The sequence below is a fragment of the Hypanus sabinus genome, chromosome 5 (assembly GCF_030144855.1).
Source record: "Hypanus sabinus isolate sHypSab1 chromosome 5, sHypSab1.hap1, whole genome shotgun sequence".
Taxonomy (NCBI): domain Eukaryota; kingdom Metazoa; phylum Chordata; class Chondrichthyes; order Myliobatiformes; family Dasyatidae; genus Hypanus; species Hypanus sabinus.
The window spans coordinates 150,221,901-150,241,212 of NC_082710.1; the positions used below are offsets into that span (position 1 = coordinate 150,221,901).

Consider the following 19,312-nt stretch of genomic DNA (forward strand, 5'->3'; position numbering starts at 1 on the left):
TTGTTTATGTTCTTATGTTCCCCTTAAGCTTTTCCACTCTCAGCTTAAACCTGTACCCTATGGCTTTTGATCTCCCTACCCTGGAAAAGAGTACGATCATTCACCTTATCCTGATTTTATACACTTCTGTAATGTCACTTCTCATGCTTTGTTCCCCAGAGAAAATGGCCCCAGTTGTCCAGACTCTTTATAACTCAAACCCTCCAGTCCCAATAACATCCTTGTGAATCTTTTCCTCACCTTATCTATTTTTTTACTTCCTTCCTGTTTCTAATACTGGACTCGTACAGACCTCCAAGTGTGGTCTCGCAAACGTCTTGTACAGCCCTGTTTGTGACTTGTCAACTTATACTCGGTGCCCTGGCAGATGAAAGACAAGTGTGCCAAACGTTATCTTCATCACTTTGGTTACATTCTCTGTTGCGACTTTCAGGAAACTAAGTACTTGTACCTCTAGGTCCCACTTTTTAACAACAATTCCCAGTGCCCTGCTGTTCACTGTGTAAGACCTACACTAGTTCAACTTCCCAATATGCCATATTCTTGCACATGTCATTCCCTCTGCCATTCTTGAGCCCACTTCCCCTGTTGAACTGGACCCTATTGTAACTTTAGATAACCTCTTCCACTGTCACCACACCACCAGTTTTGCTGTTATCCATAAACTAACTGGCAATGCCATCTACATTTTCATCCATGTTGTTCATATATGTGATGAATAATCCCTCTCCTGTCTTCAAGGTTTTGCAGTTGGTGCCCATGGGACGTCTGGGAGATCCCTCTGGTGAGTAAGGCCACTTACTTCAATCATTTCGTATTCTACAGCTTTCTCTTGGCTTTGTAAGTTAAAGCAGATGACTTTGAAATCATGAAAGGTGTGACTGCTGACACCACAAAGATAGGGGGGAAGTAAGTTGTGAAGAAGAGATGAAGAGACTACAAGGGAATATTGGTAAGTAACTGCTGGATGGAGCATAGAGTCATACAGGACAGGAAACAGGCCCTTTGGCCCAACATGCCCATGCCAACCATGTTGCCCAATTGAGCTAGTCCCAGCTGTCTGTTTCTGGTCCTTTATCCCTCTAAACCTTTCCTATCCTAGTAATATGGGAAAATGTCCATATTGATGGGGAAAATTCAAAAAACAAATGTGGCCTGAGAGATTTCAGTGAGTGGAGATGTAGCAACCTCTGAGTGTCCTGGGGCATCATTCACAAATGGCTCATGTTCAGTTACAGTGAGTAATTGGGGAGCATACAAGGAGCTTGCTGGTGGGAACACACACAAAATGCTGGTGGAACACAGCAGGCCAGGCAGCATCTATAAGGGGAAGCACTGTCGACGTTTCAGGCTGAGACCCTTCGTCAGGACTAACTGAAAGCTTAAACGTGGGGAAGCAAGCATTGTTGTTGAGAAATTCAATTCAAAAGTAAAGAGATTACAATTACATCAGGAATTGGTGAAATCACATCTAAGGGACCGTGTAACCCTTGTCAGAGACCAAGAAGGTGTGAAACTTCAGGACATCATTGATGAGGTGGTGAAATAGGCAGAGCAATGGCATATGGAATTTAATTCTGGGAAGTGAGAGGTGATGGAATTTTGGAGGATGAATTGGGGTCGGACATACTCTATGAATCGTGGCCCCAGGGAGATTGAAGAAGAGGGATCTTGGTGTTTAAGTCCAATGGTCCCTGAAGATGGTAGTATGGGTGGTGAAGAAGGCATTAGGAGATACTTTCTTTAGTAGGTAGAGCATAGAATATTTGATTAGGGAAGTTACAGTACAGCTTTATGAAACATTATTTAGGTCACAATTCTGGACAGGATTGATCTAGAGAAGGTACAGAGGGAACTTCTCCAGGAGAGACTGGAAAGGCTCAGTCTTTTTACCATGAAACATGGGAGGCTGAAAGGGGACCTGATAGAGCTAGCCAGAATTATGAGGGGCATAGACAGGGTAGATAGATCCTGCAGATGTTGGAAATCCAGAGCAATGTACGGTACTGATGAAAGGTCTTGATCTGAAATGTTGACTCTTTATTTCTCTCCATAGATGTTATTTTACTTGCTTAGTTCCTCCAGAATAGTCTTGGTGTAGATAAAAGTTAGTATGGATATGATGGGCCAAAGATAAGGAAATACTTTTTTCCTGTTCCTCATCTCTTGTCTGTATTTCTCTGTAGAAGTGGCTAACGTCTGTGCCTTCTTGGCCTCTGACGACAGCAGTTACATCACAGGAGCCAGCCTGGAGGTGACAGGTGAGACACGTGGTCCTACATGTCATTGTCAAGCTTGTGTCACATTATTCTGACCAACTACATAAAGGTCAATAGGGAGCTGTAATATGGCACAAATGGCCAGTGTACCATACTGTCCTTAACATCATACAAATAGTATGTGAACATCTATAAGGGCTATAAATAAAAATATATGTAAATGCAGTAAGAGTATATATTACCATTCTGCTGCCTATGTAACTAAAACAAATGCTAAATTGTGATTAAATCACATTCATAGTCATACAGTGTAGAAACGGGCCCTTCAGCCCAACTCATCCATGCTGACTTTGTTGCCTACCTGAGCTAATCTCATTTGCCTGCATTTGGCCCATACCCCTCCAAACCTTTCTTGTCCACAATTCTGTCCAGTGTCTTTTAAATATTATTATTGCACCTGTCTCAACCACTTCCTTTGGCAGAGAATGTGACTTTCCCACACAGATGGTGGTTCCAAATAGTAACCTTCCTCTGTGTGGGGGAAAACCTACCCCTCAGGTCCCCTTTAAGTCTTTTCCCTCTCATCTTAAATCTATGTTCTCTAGTTTTAGACTTCACTACCCTAGGAAAAAGACTGACCACCCAGATTATCTGTGCTGCTCATGATTTTCTATATCTCTGTAAGGTCTCCTGCTAGCCTCCTATGCTTAAGGGAGAAAAGCTCAGCGGTATCTGTATTTCCATATTAAGAACTGGTACATGGATGATTTAGCAGTGGCATTCCATTGTTTATCGTTGATTGAGTTCATCTTAGTGAATTTCAAACCATTTCATATACCAAAGGATTTCACTATCATTGTGTTGGTAGCTGTATATATCCCCTCTTTATAATGTTGGCGAGGTGCTGCATGAACTCTACAGCGCCAGTGACTTTCAAACCAAACACCCGATGGTATCTTCATTATCTCAGGTGATTTTAACAATGCAAACCTAAAGACAGTCTGTCTAAAATCCACCAGCATGTTGATTTTGGTACCAGAGGTGAAAATACACTGGACCTGGTTGACACTAACATAGCATGTGCCTGTAAAGCAGTCCCTCCCCCCCCCCCCCCCCCCATTGGACTCTCAGATCACTTATCTGTAATATTAACTCCAGCATACAAACCAGTGATCAAAGAGGTCAAACCAGTTCGAAAGGTGGTGAAAACATGGCCCGAGGGTGCAATTTTTGTACTGCAGGATTGCTTTGATAATGAACTGGAGAATGTTCAGGAGTCTGCTACCTGTGGCAATCATGTTAACGTAGAGGAATATGTGGATTCTGTGAATAGCTACACAGAGAAGTGTACTGAGGATGTTACCATCACTAAACACATCTGGATGAGGGCAAATCGGAAGCCATAGTTTACGGCTGAGGGCCGTGCCAGGCTGAGGGATTGTGCTGCTGTTTTTAGATCAAGAAGGCAAAATAGGAGCATTTTCAGAGAATTAATAGCCACTTCTGCAATACCAGAGGCACGAGCCACATGTGGCAGGGGATTCAGAAGCTTACAGACTACAAGTCTACCTGAGTGTCAGTGACCAGGATCTCTCTGAGAGGCTGAGTGTCTTCTACACCCAGTTTGTTGTGCATAAGAAAGTGCTGGTGAGGAATGCACCCATTTCCCCAAGGGAGCAGACACTCCGTCTGGCTGAAGCTGGGGTAAGGAATATCCTACTCAGAGTCAACCCATGCAAAGCTGCAGGGCCCAATAATATACTAGGTCGGGTTCTGAAAGAGCGCGCAGCCCAGCTGATGGATATATTCAGCATCTCTCTGGAATAATCCATTGTTCCCTGGGTTTTCAAGGTGGCAACCATCATTCGAGTGTCAATGAAGGCGACAATATCCTGCCACTATAGACTAATGGCATTAACATTAACCTTTATAAACTGCTTTGAGCAGCTCATCATGAAGCATATTAAAGCCTTTCCAGTTTGCTTACTGCTCTGATAGATTCCATTGATGATGAAATAGCCTCTGCCCTCCACTTGGTCCTGTTCCATCTGGAGAATGGCGTCTCATATGCCAGACTGTTGTTCATAGAATTAATTAAGGCATTCAACACCATCATACCCCAAAAAATGGTGGGGCAACTGTTCTCGCTGGGTCTCAACACCTCATTCTGCAATTGGATACTGGAGTTATTAACAGTATGACTACAGTCAGTCTGTTATCAGCATTACACTGGTATTGCAGTTTGTCCATTACACTGAGCACTGGCGCTCCCCAAGGCTGTGTGCTCAGCCCAATGCTGTTTATACTGTTGACGCATCACTGGGTCGCAGGATCCAGCTCAAACCGGGTCCTCAATTTTGCAGATGACACAACAGTGGTTGGCCTCATCAAGAACGATCACGAGATGGAGTGTAGAGGAGAAGTGGAGAGACTGGTGGATTGGCGTGAGGAAAACAACCTAGGCCTGGAAACGAAAAAGACAAAGGTGGACTTCAGGAAGGTGCGGACAAACCATCCCTCTCTGTGAATACATGGTTCCTCTGTGGAGTTAAGTGCACCAAGTTCCTGGGAGTTCACATCACAGATGACCTCACCTGGTCCGTTGATACAACCTCCCTGAACAAGGCAGCAGAGCAGCATCTCCACTTCCTAAGAAGACTGAGGCAACAAAGCTCCTCCCCCACCCCCAATCTTAAATCTGTTTTACAGGAGCACCACTGAGAACGCCCTGACAAGTTGCATCTCTATCTGGTATGGGAACAGTCGAGCATCACACCAGGAGTCTCTCCAATATTCTGTGAGAATGGCTGAGAGGATCATAGGGGTCTCCCTACAATCCATCGGGGACATTTATCAGGAGCATTGCATACGCAGAGCCCTTAGTATTATTGAGGATCCTACCCATTCAACTAGCATCCTCGTTGACTCTCTACCATCAGGCAGGAGACTTCAATGCAAAAGAGCAAAAACGGTCAGGATGAGAAACAGTTTCTTCCTCCAGGTCATCATATTCAAAATGTCACTGGTTAATCTGTCCTGTACCTTGCATTATTTAATATTAATGCTTTTTAGTTTGTTATTTATGTGTTATTCTTCTGTAGATTATCTTTACCTCCATAAGTTAACATGTGTTATGTGTACCACTGTGCTTTGCACCCTGCTTTGAAGAAATGTCTCATTTCTATATACATTATATGGTTATTTAGGTTGTTTACATGTATATAGTTAGGTGACAATAAACTGGACTTGATTGTCACAGGAAGATGAGACAGCATAAGGTGGATCTTCAGAAATGCTGACATGTTCACGGTTGGCTGAAGTTCGACTGATTTCAGGATGCAAACCTGTACATTGTTCACCTTCTGTGATGGGTGGCGGGTGAGGGTGGTGGTAGTGGTGAGCAGGAAATACAGAAACACTGGTGGCAGAAGATTTTCTATGAGAGCTGAAAAAAATCGAGGAAAGTGGCTACAGCCCAAATTTAATGCGAGCAAGATGTGACAATGTCTCACATGTTTTATCTCGAGGGATGAGGAGTTTACTCTGGGCTTCAAAGTACCCTGAGGTTGCTGTACTAAACTAAGTAGCAGTGCAAAAGGTGATTAGGGCTTGATGCTCGGATAGTCTACCAGAGGACCTGAGGGCTCTGAAGAGTTAGATAAAGGCCAATCTTCCAGCAGTTTTGAGATCTATCAGAAGTTTCTGGATAACCTGCTGATTTTCCAAGATTCTGTCATGTCATTTTTCTTCCCCTTCCAACGATTCTGTGCGTGGAGTACCAGTGTTGCTGATCATGGACAATGTCCCAGACATGTAGTTAACATCAAGGACAAGGCTGACAATGTCCGAATATCGTTTTTGCTTCCTATCACTCATGCAACAACCCATCATTTGCAGTGTGTAATGGAGCAGATCACATTGGATACAAGCGGCAGAGATGGGTTCACCATTCAGAGTATTTGGAAGCAGGACAATATCAGGATAGTTATTGAATTAAAAACAAAATGAGCTGCTGGAGGAATTCAGTAAGTCAGGCTGAAGGAGGAGGGACATGGACAGTGGATATCTTGGGTTGGGATCTTTCATCTGAATATTGACTGCTATTTCCTGCCACAGATGCTCCCTGGCCCACTGCCAACTCCATTTTTTTCCCTCTAGCTTCCAGTCTCTGCAGTCTCTTGTGCTTCTGGCTGTTGAACACATTAGTGTCCCTTGCATGGAGAAAGTTATGGCTAGGTAGTGTCTCCCATGATTTATATAAACCTTTAAAATCTTTAAGATAAGAGAAGACATTTTCAGATTGTCCGTAAAGCTGGATATGATTGTATAGATCAGAATGATGTGGAAGAGTTACCAAAATCTGATACCGAAGAGCTCACAAACAAGGATCGATCAGAGCTGGAAAATCAGATGGACCAGGAAACCATTAGGACAGTGTCACCACCACTCAAACGTTCACTGTAGTAAGATCCAGGCATTCTTTTACATCAAGAAAACAGTTGCCATCTGCAGAGATGACAGTCCCAGTGTGGAGATCAGCATAAACTGAATCAGCCGGATGGGGACCACTGTACTTTAATTTAAAAATTAAAATAGCATCCAGATTTTCACTGATATCTTCAAGCCTGGAAGGACCCTTTTGCTATCAACACCCCAATTCCATGAAGCTGAGGTTCATCCTCTGAGAACCAGTGACAGCCCTCCTTTTCATTTCCCCGACACGTCAGTGTAGAGTCCCACAGCCTAGAGATCAAGGTGCACGTCAGAAGTCACATCCTCAGGTCTTCATTCTCATCCTTCCAGTCACTTTCTTCCCCTTGCTAATCAAGAATCTGAATCGAAGAAGATTCTGCAACCCCTGGATTGAGGAAGAGTTCCAAAGGCTCATGGTCCAGAGACAGAAAGAAAATAAACTGAATTAAAAGAACGACTCTTTAGGACATTGACCCTTGACCAAAAAGATGACTTTAACTTCTCATGTGTCTGTGTCACTGGGAAAGTATCCAGAAAGGATAACACGTATGCTTTATTATCTTAATAAAATATTTTATTAACAAATCTTAAGTTACTTCAGATATTCTTTGTTGATATATTTTGAAGTGCCATTCTGGATTCTGGAACACTGGAGTGCAACCAGTGTTTATATACTGTCTTGGAATATAAATCTTTCAGAAATTGACGTGTATCTGTGCCTGATATTCTTTTGAGCATTAGATGTTCACTGTGTGGGTCCTTTTCTACATTCAACATCTGTTTATAACACTTGACTTTGGTATGTACATCACATATTATACATCGTATTCTTTGATTACATTCATTTTGACATATATAAATTGCATTAGGCACTTCACATGCCCTGTTTTTTAGACTGTGTCTTGGTGATGTTGCCTCCTCTAGGCACAGAACTGTAGCTTTCCCAGGTAAATGCTTCTACATGGTATCTGTGAAGGCTTGGCCACAGAGATAGCCATGCATCCCCACACTTCAACCCCCCCTCCCCCCCGAACCTCATGCATTGAAGGCAAATAGAGTAGGTTCATAAGCTATTTCATGGGTTCAAGGGTTGTTTTGAATTGAAAAATTAGAGGTTGGGCCCTCGCACTATGGCTAGGAGGGTGAAGGTGATCTCAATGAAATAACTGAGCAGGCTTGATGGGGTAATTACAGAGTGGGTGTTTCTCTTTGTGGGGGAAGCTGGAACTGGGGCAAGGTTAGATTCTGAACTGTTACCCAACTAAGAGTTGAGGAATTTCCATATGGGCTTTTATCTTGTATTCTCATTAGTGTATCCAGCAATACTACTCGACTGAAGTTATTGTGCAATCTATCTCAACAGGTGGTCTTTTCATGTAATGCTGTGCAACACGTGTTGGAGACCAAGGAGTGAGGTGAACAGATGACTGGACTGATTGCTACAATGGATCACAATCGTTAGGAATAATTTCTGAGGAATAGGATTGCCTTCCTTCTTTCCTCACTTTTTGGAAAATCATTTTGGTGGTGTTAATCAGAAGATACCCGTTCTCTGACACCTCTTATACTGGGCTGTGTGTCTCTCACATTGGATTGTGTTCTTGACTGTGCAGGGGAATCTCTATTGATGAGGCTGGGTTATGTTAAACTGTGAAGTTGCCTGATACTAGGGTGGAACGGAAAATGGCACAAATGCTCAGCAGAGTTGTTATTTCTAGTCTATCTTTCATCAGTCTGGTCACAAGATAAAGTGAGTCCAGCTGTTACCACAGCTCCAGTGACCCAGGTTCCTCCTGACCTGTACGGCTCTTCTTGTGACTTATGTCGGTTTCCTCCCACATCTCAAAGATGTGCAGGATGGCAGATTTATTAGCCATTGCAAATTGTCCCCAGTGTGTGGGTGAGTGGTAGAATGTGGAAAGAATAAAACAGAATTTGTGTAGGATTAGTGTTAACAGTCAGTGCAAACTCGGTGGGCTTGAAAAGCCCATTTCCTTATTATCCATATGAAAAGTTAGCTGCCATCTTTCCACAGATATTATCTAAAATGCTGAGCGATTCCAGATCACAAGATTCTGCGGAGACTGGAACTCCAAAGTGGCACACACAAAGTGGTCAGGCAGCATCTACGGAGGGAAATGAACAGTTAACATTTTGAGCCGACAACCTTCATCAGACTGGGAGGAAAGAATGCAAAAGCCAGAATGGGAAGACGGCACAAACCAGAATAAGAAGGTGGAGGGAGGAGAAGGCAAGTGATAGGTGAAATTAGGTGAAGTGGAAGGTGGGTGGGGGAGAGGGAGGAAGTAAGAAGCTGGGAGGTGATAGGTGGAGCAGGTGAACAAAGATTTCCCCCAATTTGACAGCACAAACATCTATTTCTCCAACTTCCAATAATTTCTTCCCCTCCTCTTTTTCCATTCCCCATTCTGGTTCCCCCTTCTCACCTGCCTATCACCTCCCTCTGGTGCCCCTTCTCCGTACATTCTTCGATGGTCCACTGGCTTCTATCAGGTTCCACCTCAAGCCGTTCACCTCTTCCACCTATCATCACCCAGCTTCTTACTACATCCCCCTCAGCTGGCTTCAACTATTACCAGCCAGTTTGTATTCCTCCCCCCCCCACCCCCGCCTTACTTTGGCTGCAGCTTCTTACCTTTCCAGTTCTGATGGAGAGTCTCAGTGTCAACTGTTCATTTCCCTCCGTAGATGCTGCTTGACCTCCAGCACTTTCAGTGTGCAGCTCTGTATTTCCAAATCATTTTTTAATTTCAGTTTTCCAGCATCTTGTTTTGTGGGGAAGGAATGTCACCTGTCCAGAGCTGCCACATCCCGCGCATGTCTGTCTGTATGATACATGCTATCTGCTGGGGACCCATGGCTCAGTTCCTACTATTTCACGACTGTGAAGCACTGTGCTTTGTTTACAGTGCACCCTTTGGAAGCAACAATCACCTCGTGACCAATTGATGAGCCTCCTGTATGTGGAAGGTGGTGTCATTTAGATCTGTGGGTTGACATGGCTCCATTATGAAGTCGATGTTTATCAGTGTGATCCCTGGCCCAGTTACTGCTACAGTAGGTGTGGATTACTGTCTACTAAGTCAGGGAGGTTGGTGTTCATCCACCCCCACCCCATGAGTCCCCTATTACAGAGGTCCGGGGGGGGGGGTAGACTGCCCCACTTTACCAAGAGGCTCCTGAGGGTGAGCTTCTGGTGCACCTGCTGCAATTCAGTGATAGGCAGGGTAGTTGGTTGTGGACGGGGCGTGGGTGACACACAGGAACGGGATATGTTCTTCAATGTAAACTTTGCCTGTGTGTGTGTGTGTGTGTGTATGTGTGTCTCTATGTGTGGATGGAATGTGTAAGTACATGTGAAAGCAACATGTCAGCCTTTCAATTTGTGTCCACTGCTGTGTCTCTTTAACCATACCTCTCTGGATGCCTTAATTATAAAAAGATTTGGTGTTTTTAAGCCACTAGTTCATATATGTTTCTTTTCCCCAAAAGTTTGGTAGGAACTGTAGAAATATCCAATGAAGCTGGATTTGTGAGATATTGTGGCAAGGACAGCAGCTCGGTGAGTTAATGGATCGTTTAGATGGGCTGAATATAACTGCTGCTTGTCCGGTTACACTCTCGGGCTCTGCTGACCTGTGGTGCCCAGTGTGGTCCCACAGGTCTCGCACTGGATCCATCAGAGACAGGCACCCTTGCTCACAATAAGCTGTGGTTCAGGTGTCAGTCGTCTCTGACTGGGAAGCTACCCAGTGGCGGCTGGCGTTTCCGTTCACTCCAGGTCCTCGTCTTCTGCCCTCCCCCTGCTGGCCAGCCTGCCGCGCACCGCCACGGCCCTGTCCACCTTCAGCAGGCCCCTCAGGCACTGCAGGGTGGAGCTCACTAGCTGCACCTTGGCTGCCACCACCTCCAGCGACCCCTGATCCCCCGGCATCACCTGCCCCTCCCGGAGCTGCTGCAGGAATTTGGTGTGGGCCTGTAGGAGTTCCCTGCCGGGGCTGGGGCCTCGGTAGAGGTGCAGGGGGATGTTCAGCAGGGCCTGTGCCAGCACCCTGCAAGCTAGCCCCATGGTGGGCTGAAGCTGCCGGGCACACTCCTGCTGGAGGTGGTGGTGCAGCAGGAACTCGAAGGCCCCACCTGGGGGCAGCACACAGCCAGCTGGCAGCTGCCACTCACTTGGCGCGTCCCTGTTGCCTAGGACAGGGTGAGTAAACGGGAGCTCGGGGGAGAGTGTAGGGGTGGGGGGACTGGGGACAGCTCTGGAGGGCTCGCTCCGTGTTCGCTCAATGCTGAGGCTATTCTTGCCCTTGTTTTGAGCTTCTGTTTTTCCCAGGTCAGAGGCACATTGGCTCTCCCTCTGTCTCCTTGAGAGACCAGCATTGGATCCCTTGCTCCCTGTCCCTAGGGTCTCTGGATTATCTCTCTGCCACCATCCTGGGGGGTCTGGTTTGGCTCCCTCCCTCATTCTTCCTGGGACATCAGCACTGACTCCCTCTTTCTCCCGCCCTGGGTTCTCTGGCTCATCTCTCTCCCTCTCCAATCCTGCGGTCGCTGGGAAGGGTGCCCCCCTCCCTCTCCAAGGGACCCCAGGATTGGGTCCCACCATCCCGTCTCCCAAGTTAGGTCCCTCCCTCCACAGTGTACATGGGTTAGAGTTCTCACCCTCCCTTCCTGGGACCATTAGGCCCCCTACTGGATTCTCTCCTTCACTCTTCCTTTCCAGGGCTCCAGGGAAGGGTCCCTCCCATGCACCAGGTCTGTTCATGCTGCTCTCTGGGGCCTCTGCCTTGGTTCCCTCCCTTTCCATCCACCGGGCCTCTGGGCTGGATCGCTCATCTTTCGATCCTGGGCTCCCAGCCTTGATGACTTCCCTCCTGCTCCCTGGGTTAGGTCCCTTCAACCCTATGTTTCTCTTCCTCCCTGGGTTGTCTGGGTCTGGACCCTGACTGCCCTTCCCAGGGTCTAGTCCCTCTCGGTCTGGTTCCTCCCACCCTGGGGTCTCTGGGTCCCCTGTCTCAGCTGCCTCCCTGCCTGGGTCACCCACCTTGGACCCCTCCCACCACAGCTCCCCCCGCTTGGGCAGCAGAAGCGTCAGCAGCTGGTAGGCGCCGGCAATGGCATTCCGGTGCTGCTGGGCCAGACCAAGGATTGGGGCACAGAGACGGAGGCAGTGGGGCCGCAGGTCACGGCATCCAGCCAAGCCCAGCAGCAGCTGCGGGCCGGGTCCAGTGCCCAGGGGCTGCACGAAGCGGGTTTGCACAGTGTCGGCCGCCTGGGCCTCAGCCACCTGTGACACAGGCCATGTGCCTGTCAGCCTCCCCAGCAAAGCTAGCTCGTCATCTGGCAGCCCGTGAACAAGAGCCAGGCCACTGGCCTCGGCCGCCTCCAGCACGCGGTCTGGCTGCCGGGGCCCCGAAAGCAGCAGGCCGATGTCCAGCGCCCGCAGCCGGGCCAGGTCCTGCTCCAGCCGGCTGGCTACCCAGAGGCGGGCCTCGGCCAGTGCGGCAGCTGAGCTGGGCCGCAGGGTGAGGCCGGGCTCGCTCAGGGCCGGTGCCAGGCTACCCGACAGCAGCAGGGCTTTGGTGGGGCCCAGGCATCTGTGCACAGCCAGCCCCCGGCTCAGCGGCAGCCCCTCCAGCACCTGGCTGTGACCCACCGACAGCCCGCCCGCAACCACCAACAGTGCAGTTGGGTGGCTGACACACAGGTCCAGTGCTGGGCCTGGCGCTCCGTCCGACAGCCGCCACAGCAGCTCGCAGGCCAGGCCGGTGAGGAGGGGGGCCTGAGCCTCAGCCACCCGGCCCGACAGGTAGGCCACCAGCACGCGGGCCACCGCCTCCCGCCGTGGCTGTGCCGGTCCTGGGCCGAGGGCCGAGGTGCAGTGCGGGCCCAGCCCCTGGGCTAGTAGCCGCGGCAGCACGTCTCGCTCCAGCTGGGCCAGGCCCCGAGCCAGCTGCTGCCGCAATCCTGCTCCCTTGGTTTGGGCTGCCCGCAGCAAGGCGGTAAGCAGCAGCAGGAAGGACTTGGCTCCGTCTCCAGTCTGCCGGCGGTGGCGCAGAGCACAGTTCACCATCCACCTGCGGAGAGACGGCAAGGGGTGAGGGTGAGGGCAGCACTGTCTGGGCAACACACACACACACACTGTAAGTATACACATACAACACTCTCCCCTCCCAGACACTCACCTTATACTGCATATGGTCCCAACAACACACCCCAATCTCACCTAGCACATATGCGCATTGTTAAACACACAACACCCTCTCATCCTCTATCTCGCACACACACACCCCTCAACAAGAATACTTACTAAAATACACACACCACCTCACGCTCCATACCAAACCACCCTTCCCTCAGTCCCCTTATCAACCACCCCCCACCCACTACACACACTCAGCCCTCAGTAACCATCACCCACATGCCCCTGACCTGTGCTAAACATCTAGCTCAGCTTTAGTGTAGCATTTTCCCAACTCCTAGTCTCAAGCTTGCACTCTCCACCAATGCCATCCCAACCCATTGGGGTACAACACGTGTGTACTCAGAGACCAGTTAATTGTTGAGTAATGTTTCAGCACTGGGATCAGGGCAGCCTAGGCCAAGGTTGTGTTTGAGTCGGACTAACCTGGGCCAGGGTTGTATTTGGAGGGGTTTGGACTTATCTTGGTCAAGACTGGGTTAGAACATATTGGGACCAGACTAACCTGGATCAGAGCTGGGTTTGAGTCGGACTAACCTGGGTCAACACTGGGTTAGGGTTGGACTAACGTGTCTCTAGTTTGTCTTGGGTTTGGTTAATCTGGGTTGGGTTTGGGCTTGGATTGGACTAACCTGGGTCAGGGTTGGGTTTGGGGTCAGGTTGGACTAACCTGGGTCAGGGTTTGGTGTGGATCAGATTAACCTGAGTCAGGTTTAAGTTTGGTTTGACTAACCTGGGCCAGGGGTTAGGTGTGGGTTGGACTAACCTGGGTTAGGATTGGGTTTGGGCTCCGGTTGAATTAACCTGGGCCAGGGGTTAGGTGTGGGTCGGACTAACCTGGCTGCAGGATGATCCAGCAGGAGAGATTCTAAGATGGTGGCCCCATCCCTGGTGATGAGGATGTCTCCCGTAGCTCTAGTGAACAGCACCTGACCTCCCAGTGGACCAAAGCATGATGACACAATGTTCTCCAAGGTTTCGGAAATGTGCACCAAGTTTTCAATGTCCAGTGCACCATCACAGCCCATTCCTACACAACATACAAGAAACCAAAATCACAGCAATGAAATGGACTCAAAACCACCTCACTGGTTTTAGTAATATTCATGCGAGGTATTTATTACCAGTTAGGACAGAATGAAGCTCCCTCTCCTTGTCTCATCGCACACACACACCCAGAATCAGACACAGAGTAAAATTCCCTCTATGCTGCTCTATGACACACTCTTGGGGTCAGACACAGAGTGATCTTCCCCCTGCACTGTCCCATTACCCATTTTGAGGATGATAAAACCCCGGGTTACATGGTGTGATGTAAGTGCGTCTTTAAGCTGTGACTGCTGAGTTGCATCAATAGCTGTGAGCACATCATTCTTGGGAGGGTGAGGATTTCAATAGTATCCTCGAGGAGAGAGATTGCTGCAGTCTCCATCATAGCTGAGTGTTAGTGGAGATGTTGAATGACCCATCCACCATAACTCCAGCACCTCAAGGTCTGGAGAACGATGGTCACTAATGATTTCTCAGTATACACCTCCCATGACTTGGGCTGCAGTGTGTCCTGGACAGGGATGATATTTAACTTTAACCCCTCTACTGCTGCTGTTTTAAAGAGATGAGTGGATTCTTTCCTGCCTCCCTTGCAGACGGGTCACCAGTGGCTGCAGCACATTGGGCAATTTACGACAGGCACCAACCACAAAGACAACAACAGTGAACTGCGGCACACAGAGAGAGTATCTGGCAGACAGTGTTTAGCTCTGAGCAACACACAAAATGCACAACTGATGAAAGATCTCAGCCCGTAACATCGAATGTTTATTGCTCTCCATTGATGCTGCCAGTTCCTCGAGCATTTTGTCTGTGTTACCCTGCATTTCCAGTATCTACAGAATCTCTTATGTTAGTGTTTAGGTCTGATCCTGTGGGAGAAGCAAATTTCCAGCAATAATTCAATTTTATAAATAAAATTTGGCTAGAGTCAAACACATTAGATACAAGGCTTTATCACTGAGGCTGAACAATATGGGGATACATATGTTCCCATGATAGAAAAAAGGATGTGATGCTTGTTTGCAATTGAATTGGGGACATTCAATATCCAGTCCCCTTGGAAGTTCTCATGTTTTATTGTTTTACAACATTGAATCAGAGTGGATTTAATTTAGTTTCTTTTGACAGTGACCAACAGAAAAAAACTTCTCAAGTGAAAACAGATATCTACAAAGTGATCTACATACAAATATAAAACACTAAAATAATTGATTGCATAAATATTCACCCCCTTTAATATGACACACCAAATCATCACTAGTTTCAGAATTCACATAATAAATGGATATCACCATGTGCATTCAAGGGTGTTTTAATTAATTATAGTAAAAACACTTGTATCTGGAAGGTCCAGTTGCTGGTGAATCAGTGTCCTGGCAAAAACTAGACCTTGCAGACTAAAGAACTCTCCAAGCAACTCCGCAGAAAGTTATTGAAAAACACAAGCCAGGAGATGGATACAAGAAAATTTCCAAGTCACTTAATATCCCTTGGAGTACAAATCACTCAGTTTTTGTTGCTCTGGGAAGATTTATAGCTGTGCCATATTCTTCCCATTGCTTGATGTTTAATTTACCTGTACTTATAACATCGAATGACAGTGGATTTAATTTGTTTTTTTTTTGAAACTGATCAACAGAAAAAGATTCTTTCATGTCAAAGTGAAATCAGATTTCTACAAAGTAATTTAATCTCAAACATTAATACAAAATAATTGATTGCAGAAGTATTCACCCCTGCCTCAAGTCAGTATTTAGTAGATGCACCTTTGACAGCAATTACAGCCTTGAGTCTGTGTGGACAGGTCGCTATCAGCTTTGCACATGTGGACAGTGCAATTTCTCCCCATTCTTCTTTACAAGACTGCTCAAGTTCTGTCAGATTGCATGGGGATTGTGAGTGAACAGCCCTTTTCAAGTTCAGCCACAAATTCTCAATTTGATTGAGGTCTGGATTCTGTAATGGCCCCTCCAGAACATCAACTTTGTGATTTTTAAGCCATTCCTGTGTAGCTTTGGCTTTATGTTTGGAGTCTTTGTCTTGCTGGAAAACAAATCTTCTAAGTTGCAGTTCTCTTGCAGACTGCATCAGGTTTTCCTCCAGGATTTCGGCTTTTAGTCTGATGGCTAAAAAGCTCAATCTTGGTTTCATCAGACCAAAGAACCTTCTTCATTTCTGATCTCTCTATGAGGATTGGTTCATGTTCCCTTGTCATACCCTTTCTGAGAGGGTTGTCCTGGTGAATCAGGATAAGAAAATGTTTTTTTTTAATTTCATGAAGGTAAGATGAATGAGTGATGATCTTGTTCTAATACATAAGATCTTAATGGGGCTTGACAGGGCAAATGTTGAGATGTTCAAATTGAGTTTGTCAAGTGAACAAGTATATGAATGTACAAGTGTAATGAAAAACTTATTTGCAGCAGCATTACAGTCCTATAGCATCAGATAAGCAGCATTCAGAAGAATAAAACAAATTAGACCTAAATCACTCTATAACTTTCACAAGATAGAGCACAATGACAACAAAATCAGCCCATTTTAGTGCAAAATGATCATAGTGCTGCTAAACTCCAGTAATTAGGGTATTGCTGGTTCATTTTAAGAAATTAACTTGTTTGTAAACCTGTGGGAGAATCATGAACAAGGGGACGTTGTTACAAAATAATGGGTCGATCATTTAAAACTGAGAACTATAGAAATTTATTTTCTAAGAGGGTGGTGGATCTCTGGCATTCTCTGCCCCTGAGAGTGATTCAGGCTGTATCTTCAGAGACGTTCAAGGTGGAAATCACCTTAAAGTGATCATGTTAAGGTAATATACCCAGATTTGCGACCAGCACAGTTCAATCATGATCATGTAGATCAGTGGTTCCAAACCTGAGGTCCATGGATTCCTCGTGTAATGATATGTTGGTGCATGACATTAAAAAAGGTTGGGCATGGTGGGATAGGTTTCGGGGCCAAATGGCCTACACCTGTCCCCATATCATTCTGTTCCTGACCTTTCCAAGCACAGATCTCCAGACCCAGACCTTCCAAACGACATCCTCGAAGACCTGTACTGTCCCAGCCCGAGACCCCAACACCCTGACACAAAACGAACCCGAAACTGTGAAGCCCTCCCCAAATTTTGATCCCAACTGACCCCGAGACCCCTTCCCTGCAGTCCGACCCGAGCATCCCGACAGCGACTGAACCATGAACCTCTTCTTGAATTACAGATCCCTACCCCACTCCGCTGCTCCCCTCTTCCCGTCCAGCTGTGGGCTATCCTGCGGAGGGGGGCACTGACCTGCCAGCTCCGGCCGTCAGGCGGCTCCTTTGGCAGCCCCGGCCGGTCAGGGCCCAGCCCATGACGTAACTCGACGTCACGCAGGAGGCAGGGCCACCGCCATCGCGGCGGTTAATTCTCACGCTTGCCCCTTGCCATGTCCACGCTGCCTTGTTCATGCCCCTCTTAGGGTCGGTCGAACAGCCCCCTCCTACACTCCCGACCCCTCCCAGTCCAGCCCCACCCTGTTCCCGCCCGGCCCCAGGTGTAGCCCCGCCCCATCACCCCCGCTCCGCCCAGCAACCTACCTGTCAATCACCAGAAGGCTTCGCCACGCGTTCCCCTCTGACGTCATACACGATCACCGCCCTTTCCCCCGCGCCACCGCCTCCAACCGTGACCTTGACCCCCATTAACCCGCACTATCCACTTGCCCCGCTCGGTCTTGGCTGCTGCCCTGCTCTGTGCCCTCTGGTGACTCACTGTCCCCGCCCTCCCGCCTGCCCAGCCAATCAGGTGCCCACGCCAAATGCCGAGGCTGCCGGCCTCTGCGGCGCTCCGGAGGTGGGAGGGAGTGCGGCCTAGTTGTCGGAGCTACTGATACACCGAGGACCCGCCGACGGGCATCGCTAATACCAAGCCCCAGAGCAGGGACCGGTCCCATGGGGAAGAGTGACCGCAGGCTCCGGGCAGAGCGAGCGAGAGGGAGGGACTGGTACTGGGCGGTTTGAGCCTGGGGAGGACTGACTCTGCTTGGAGAGGCAGCCCGTCGATAGCTGTCTTGGTGCCGAGAGCGATCGGTGACAAGCGATCCGGGGATAGAGGGCTCTGGCCACTGGTTGAGGTGGGGCAGAAGGGGTAGTTTAAGGACTGTCCGGGGAGAGAAGAAGGATGTCTGAGCCCCGGGAGGGGTTTTGGTGCTGAGACTGACCCACAGAGAGTGAAGGCTTCAGGCCACCGGGAGAGAGAGAGAGAGAGTGAGGCAGGTTGATTTATTTTCCCTTGGGGAGTGGACGGGGAGTCTTGGCTCTGGGGAAAGAAGCAAAGGGGGACCCTAGGAGAGGAGGAGAAGACCGAGACCCAGGCAGTGAGCCTAATTGGAGGAGTTGAAAGAAGAACGTTGAATTGTGTTTGAGTGAGGTTAACCCCAGGAGGTGTAGAGAGAAAAAACAAAAGTGATCAGCAGATGGGTTGGGATCAGAGGGGCAGCAATGATCAGAGCAAGGGTTAGACTTCAGAAGCTGGGAGGCATCACGTTTTAGTTCCTCGCTGCCACCCTGCTCCTCCTGCCGCTATCGTTTCTGCAGTCTTGGAACTGGCTGAGGACGGAATGTGTGAGAGTAACAGAGGTAAGGGCAAAGTAACTGGGCTGGGTGGGTGTGACCTCTGGTCCTGGGCACCTGTGAAAAGTTAATGACTAAGCTTTATCATGTTGAGAGGGAGTGACCACAGGTGCTCAGAAGTGTAAATTGAAGCAACAGTGCAGTATGGCAGGAGATCAGTCTGATGTTAATCTGTGCAACAGACACAAAATGTTGAGGAACTCAGCAGGTCAGGCAGCATCTATGGAGCGGACTGAACAATCAACGTTTCAGGCTGAGACCCTTTCTCAGTTCCAGCATCAGTACATGGGGAATCTCTGTATGAAACATCGACTGTATGTTCCTCTCCAGAGATGCTACATGATGGGGTATAAAACCTCTTCCCCTTTACTTGATTTTTATCCTTCAGTGAAGTTGTGATACATCCAGGTAAGATGCTTTCTATGGTGCATCAATAAAAATTGGTAAGGGTCAATGAAGACATGCCAAATTTCTTAGTTCTCTTAAGGAAGTAGAAGCATTGGTGAACTTTCTTGACCGTAGTGTTTACATGGTTGGACCAGGACAGGTTATTTGTGATCTTCACTGCTAGGTACTTGAAACTCATACCTTCTCAAACATTCGCACTATTGATGCAGCCCCAGCCCCCTTCCTGAAGTCAATGACCAGCTCTTTTAGTGATGTTGACAGAAAAGTTGTTGTGACACCATGTCACCAGACTCTTTATCTCTTCTCTAAACCCCAGCTC

General features: G+C 47.9%; 3 protein-coding genes across 9 annotated transcripts in view; 2 read left to right on the top strand and 1 right to left on the bottom strand.

Annotated features, from left to right (window-relative positions):
* hsd17b8 (hydroxysteroid (17-beta) dehydrogenase 8) overlaps positions 1-10,177 on the top strand; it is a 32,751-nt gene extending 22,574 nt beyond the window's left edge. For both annotated transcript variants that reach the window (XM_059970640.1, XM_059970641.1), the window contains 3 exons: positions 742-784; positions 2,187-2,261; positions 8,056-10,177. In XM_059970640.1, the coding sequence (XP_059826623.1) occupies positions 742-784; positions 2,187-2,261; positions 8,056-8,072 (135 nt within the window). In that variant the 3' untranslated portion in view covers positions 8,073-10,177. The remainder of the gene's footprint in view (positions 1-741; positions 785-2,186; positions 2,262-8,055) is intronic.
* On the bottom strand, positions 9,999-17,682 carry bbs10 (Bardet-Biedl syndrome 10). 4 transcript variants are annotated; one of them, XM_059970634.1, is made up of 3 exons: positions 17,551-17,682; positions 13,753-13,945; positions 9,999-12,790 (listed from the first exon to the last, which is right to left on the bottom strand). In XM_059970634.1, the coding sequence occupies exons 2-3, from the start codon at positions 13,941-13,943 to the stop codon at positions 10,486-10,488; spliced, it is 2,496 nt and encodes an 831-aa protein (XP_059826617.1). In that variant the 5' UTR covers positions 13,944-13,945; positions 17,551-17,682; the 3' UTR covers positions 9,999-10,485. The 4 variants fall into 4 exon arrangements, with proteins under 4 accessions (XP_059826617.1, XP_059826618.1, XP_059826616.1 ...); XM_059970635.1 differs by lacking the exon at positions 17,551-17,682 and adding an exon at positions 17,264-17,470; XM_059970633.1 differs by lacking the exon at positions 17,551-17,682 and adding an exon at positions 17,201-17,470.
* A 96-nt stretch (positions 17,683-17,778) lies between these two features.
* Positions 17,779-19,312, top strand: part of rxrba (retinoid x receptor, beta a) — a 69,252-nt gene continuing 67,718 nt past the window's right edge. Inside the window, exon 1 of one of the 3 annotated variants that reach the window (XM_059970636.1) lies at positions 17,779-18,591. In XM_059970636.1, the coding sequence (XP_059826619.1) occupies positions 18,573-18,591 (19 nt within the window). In that variant the 5' untranslated portion in view covers positions 17,779-18,572. The remainder of the gene's footprint in view (positions 18,592-19,312) is intronic. The other 2 variants (XM_059970637.1, XM_059970638.1) reach the window with 2 other exon arrangements.

What these genes read in the sequence shown, in the direction of transcription:
- bbs10 (XM_059970632.1), bottom strand. Translation starts at nt 17,151, where the DNA reads ATGCTCGGGTCGGACTGCAGGGAAGGGGTCTCGGGGTCAGTTGGGATC. An exon ending in GGAGATCTGTGCTTGGAAAG is followed by an intron (nt 13,946 to 16,973) that starts GTCAGGAACAGA and finishes TATGTTGTGTAG; the next exon opens with GAATGGGCTGTGATGGTGCA. An exon ending in CTGGATCATCCTGCAGCCAG is followed by an intron (nt 12,791 to 13,752) that starts GTTAGTCCGACC and finishes GTCTCTCCGCAG; the next exon opens with GTGGATGGTGAACTGTGCTC.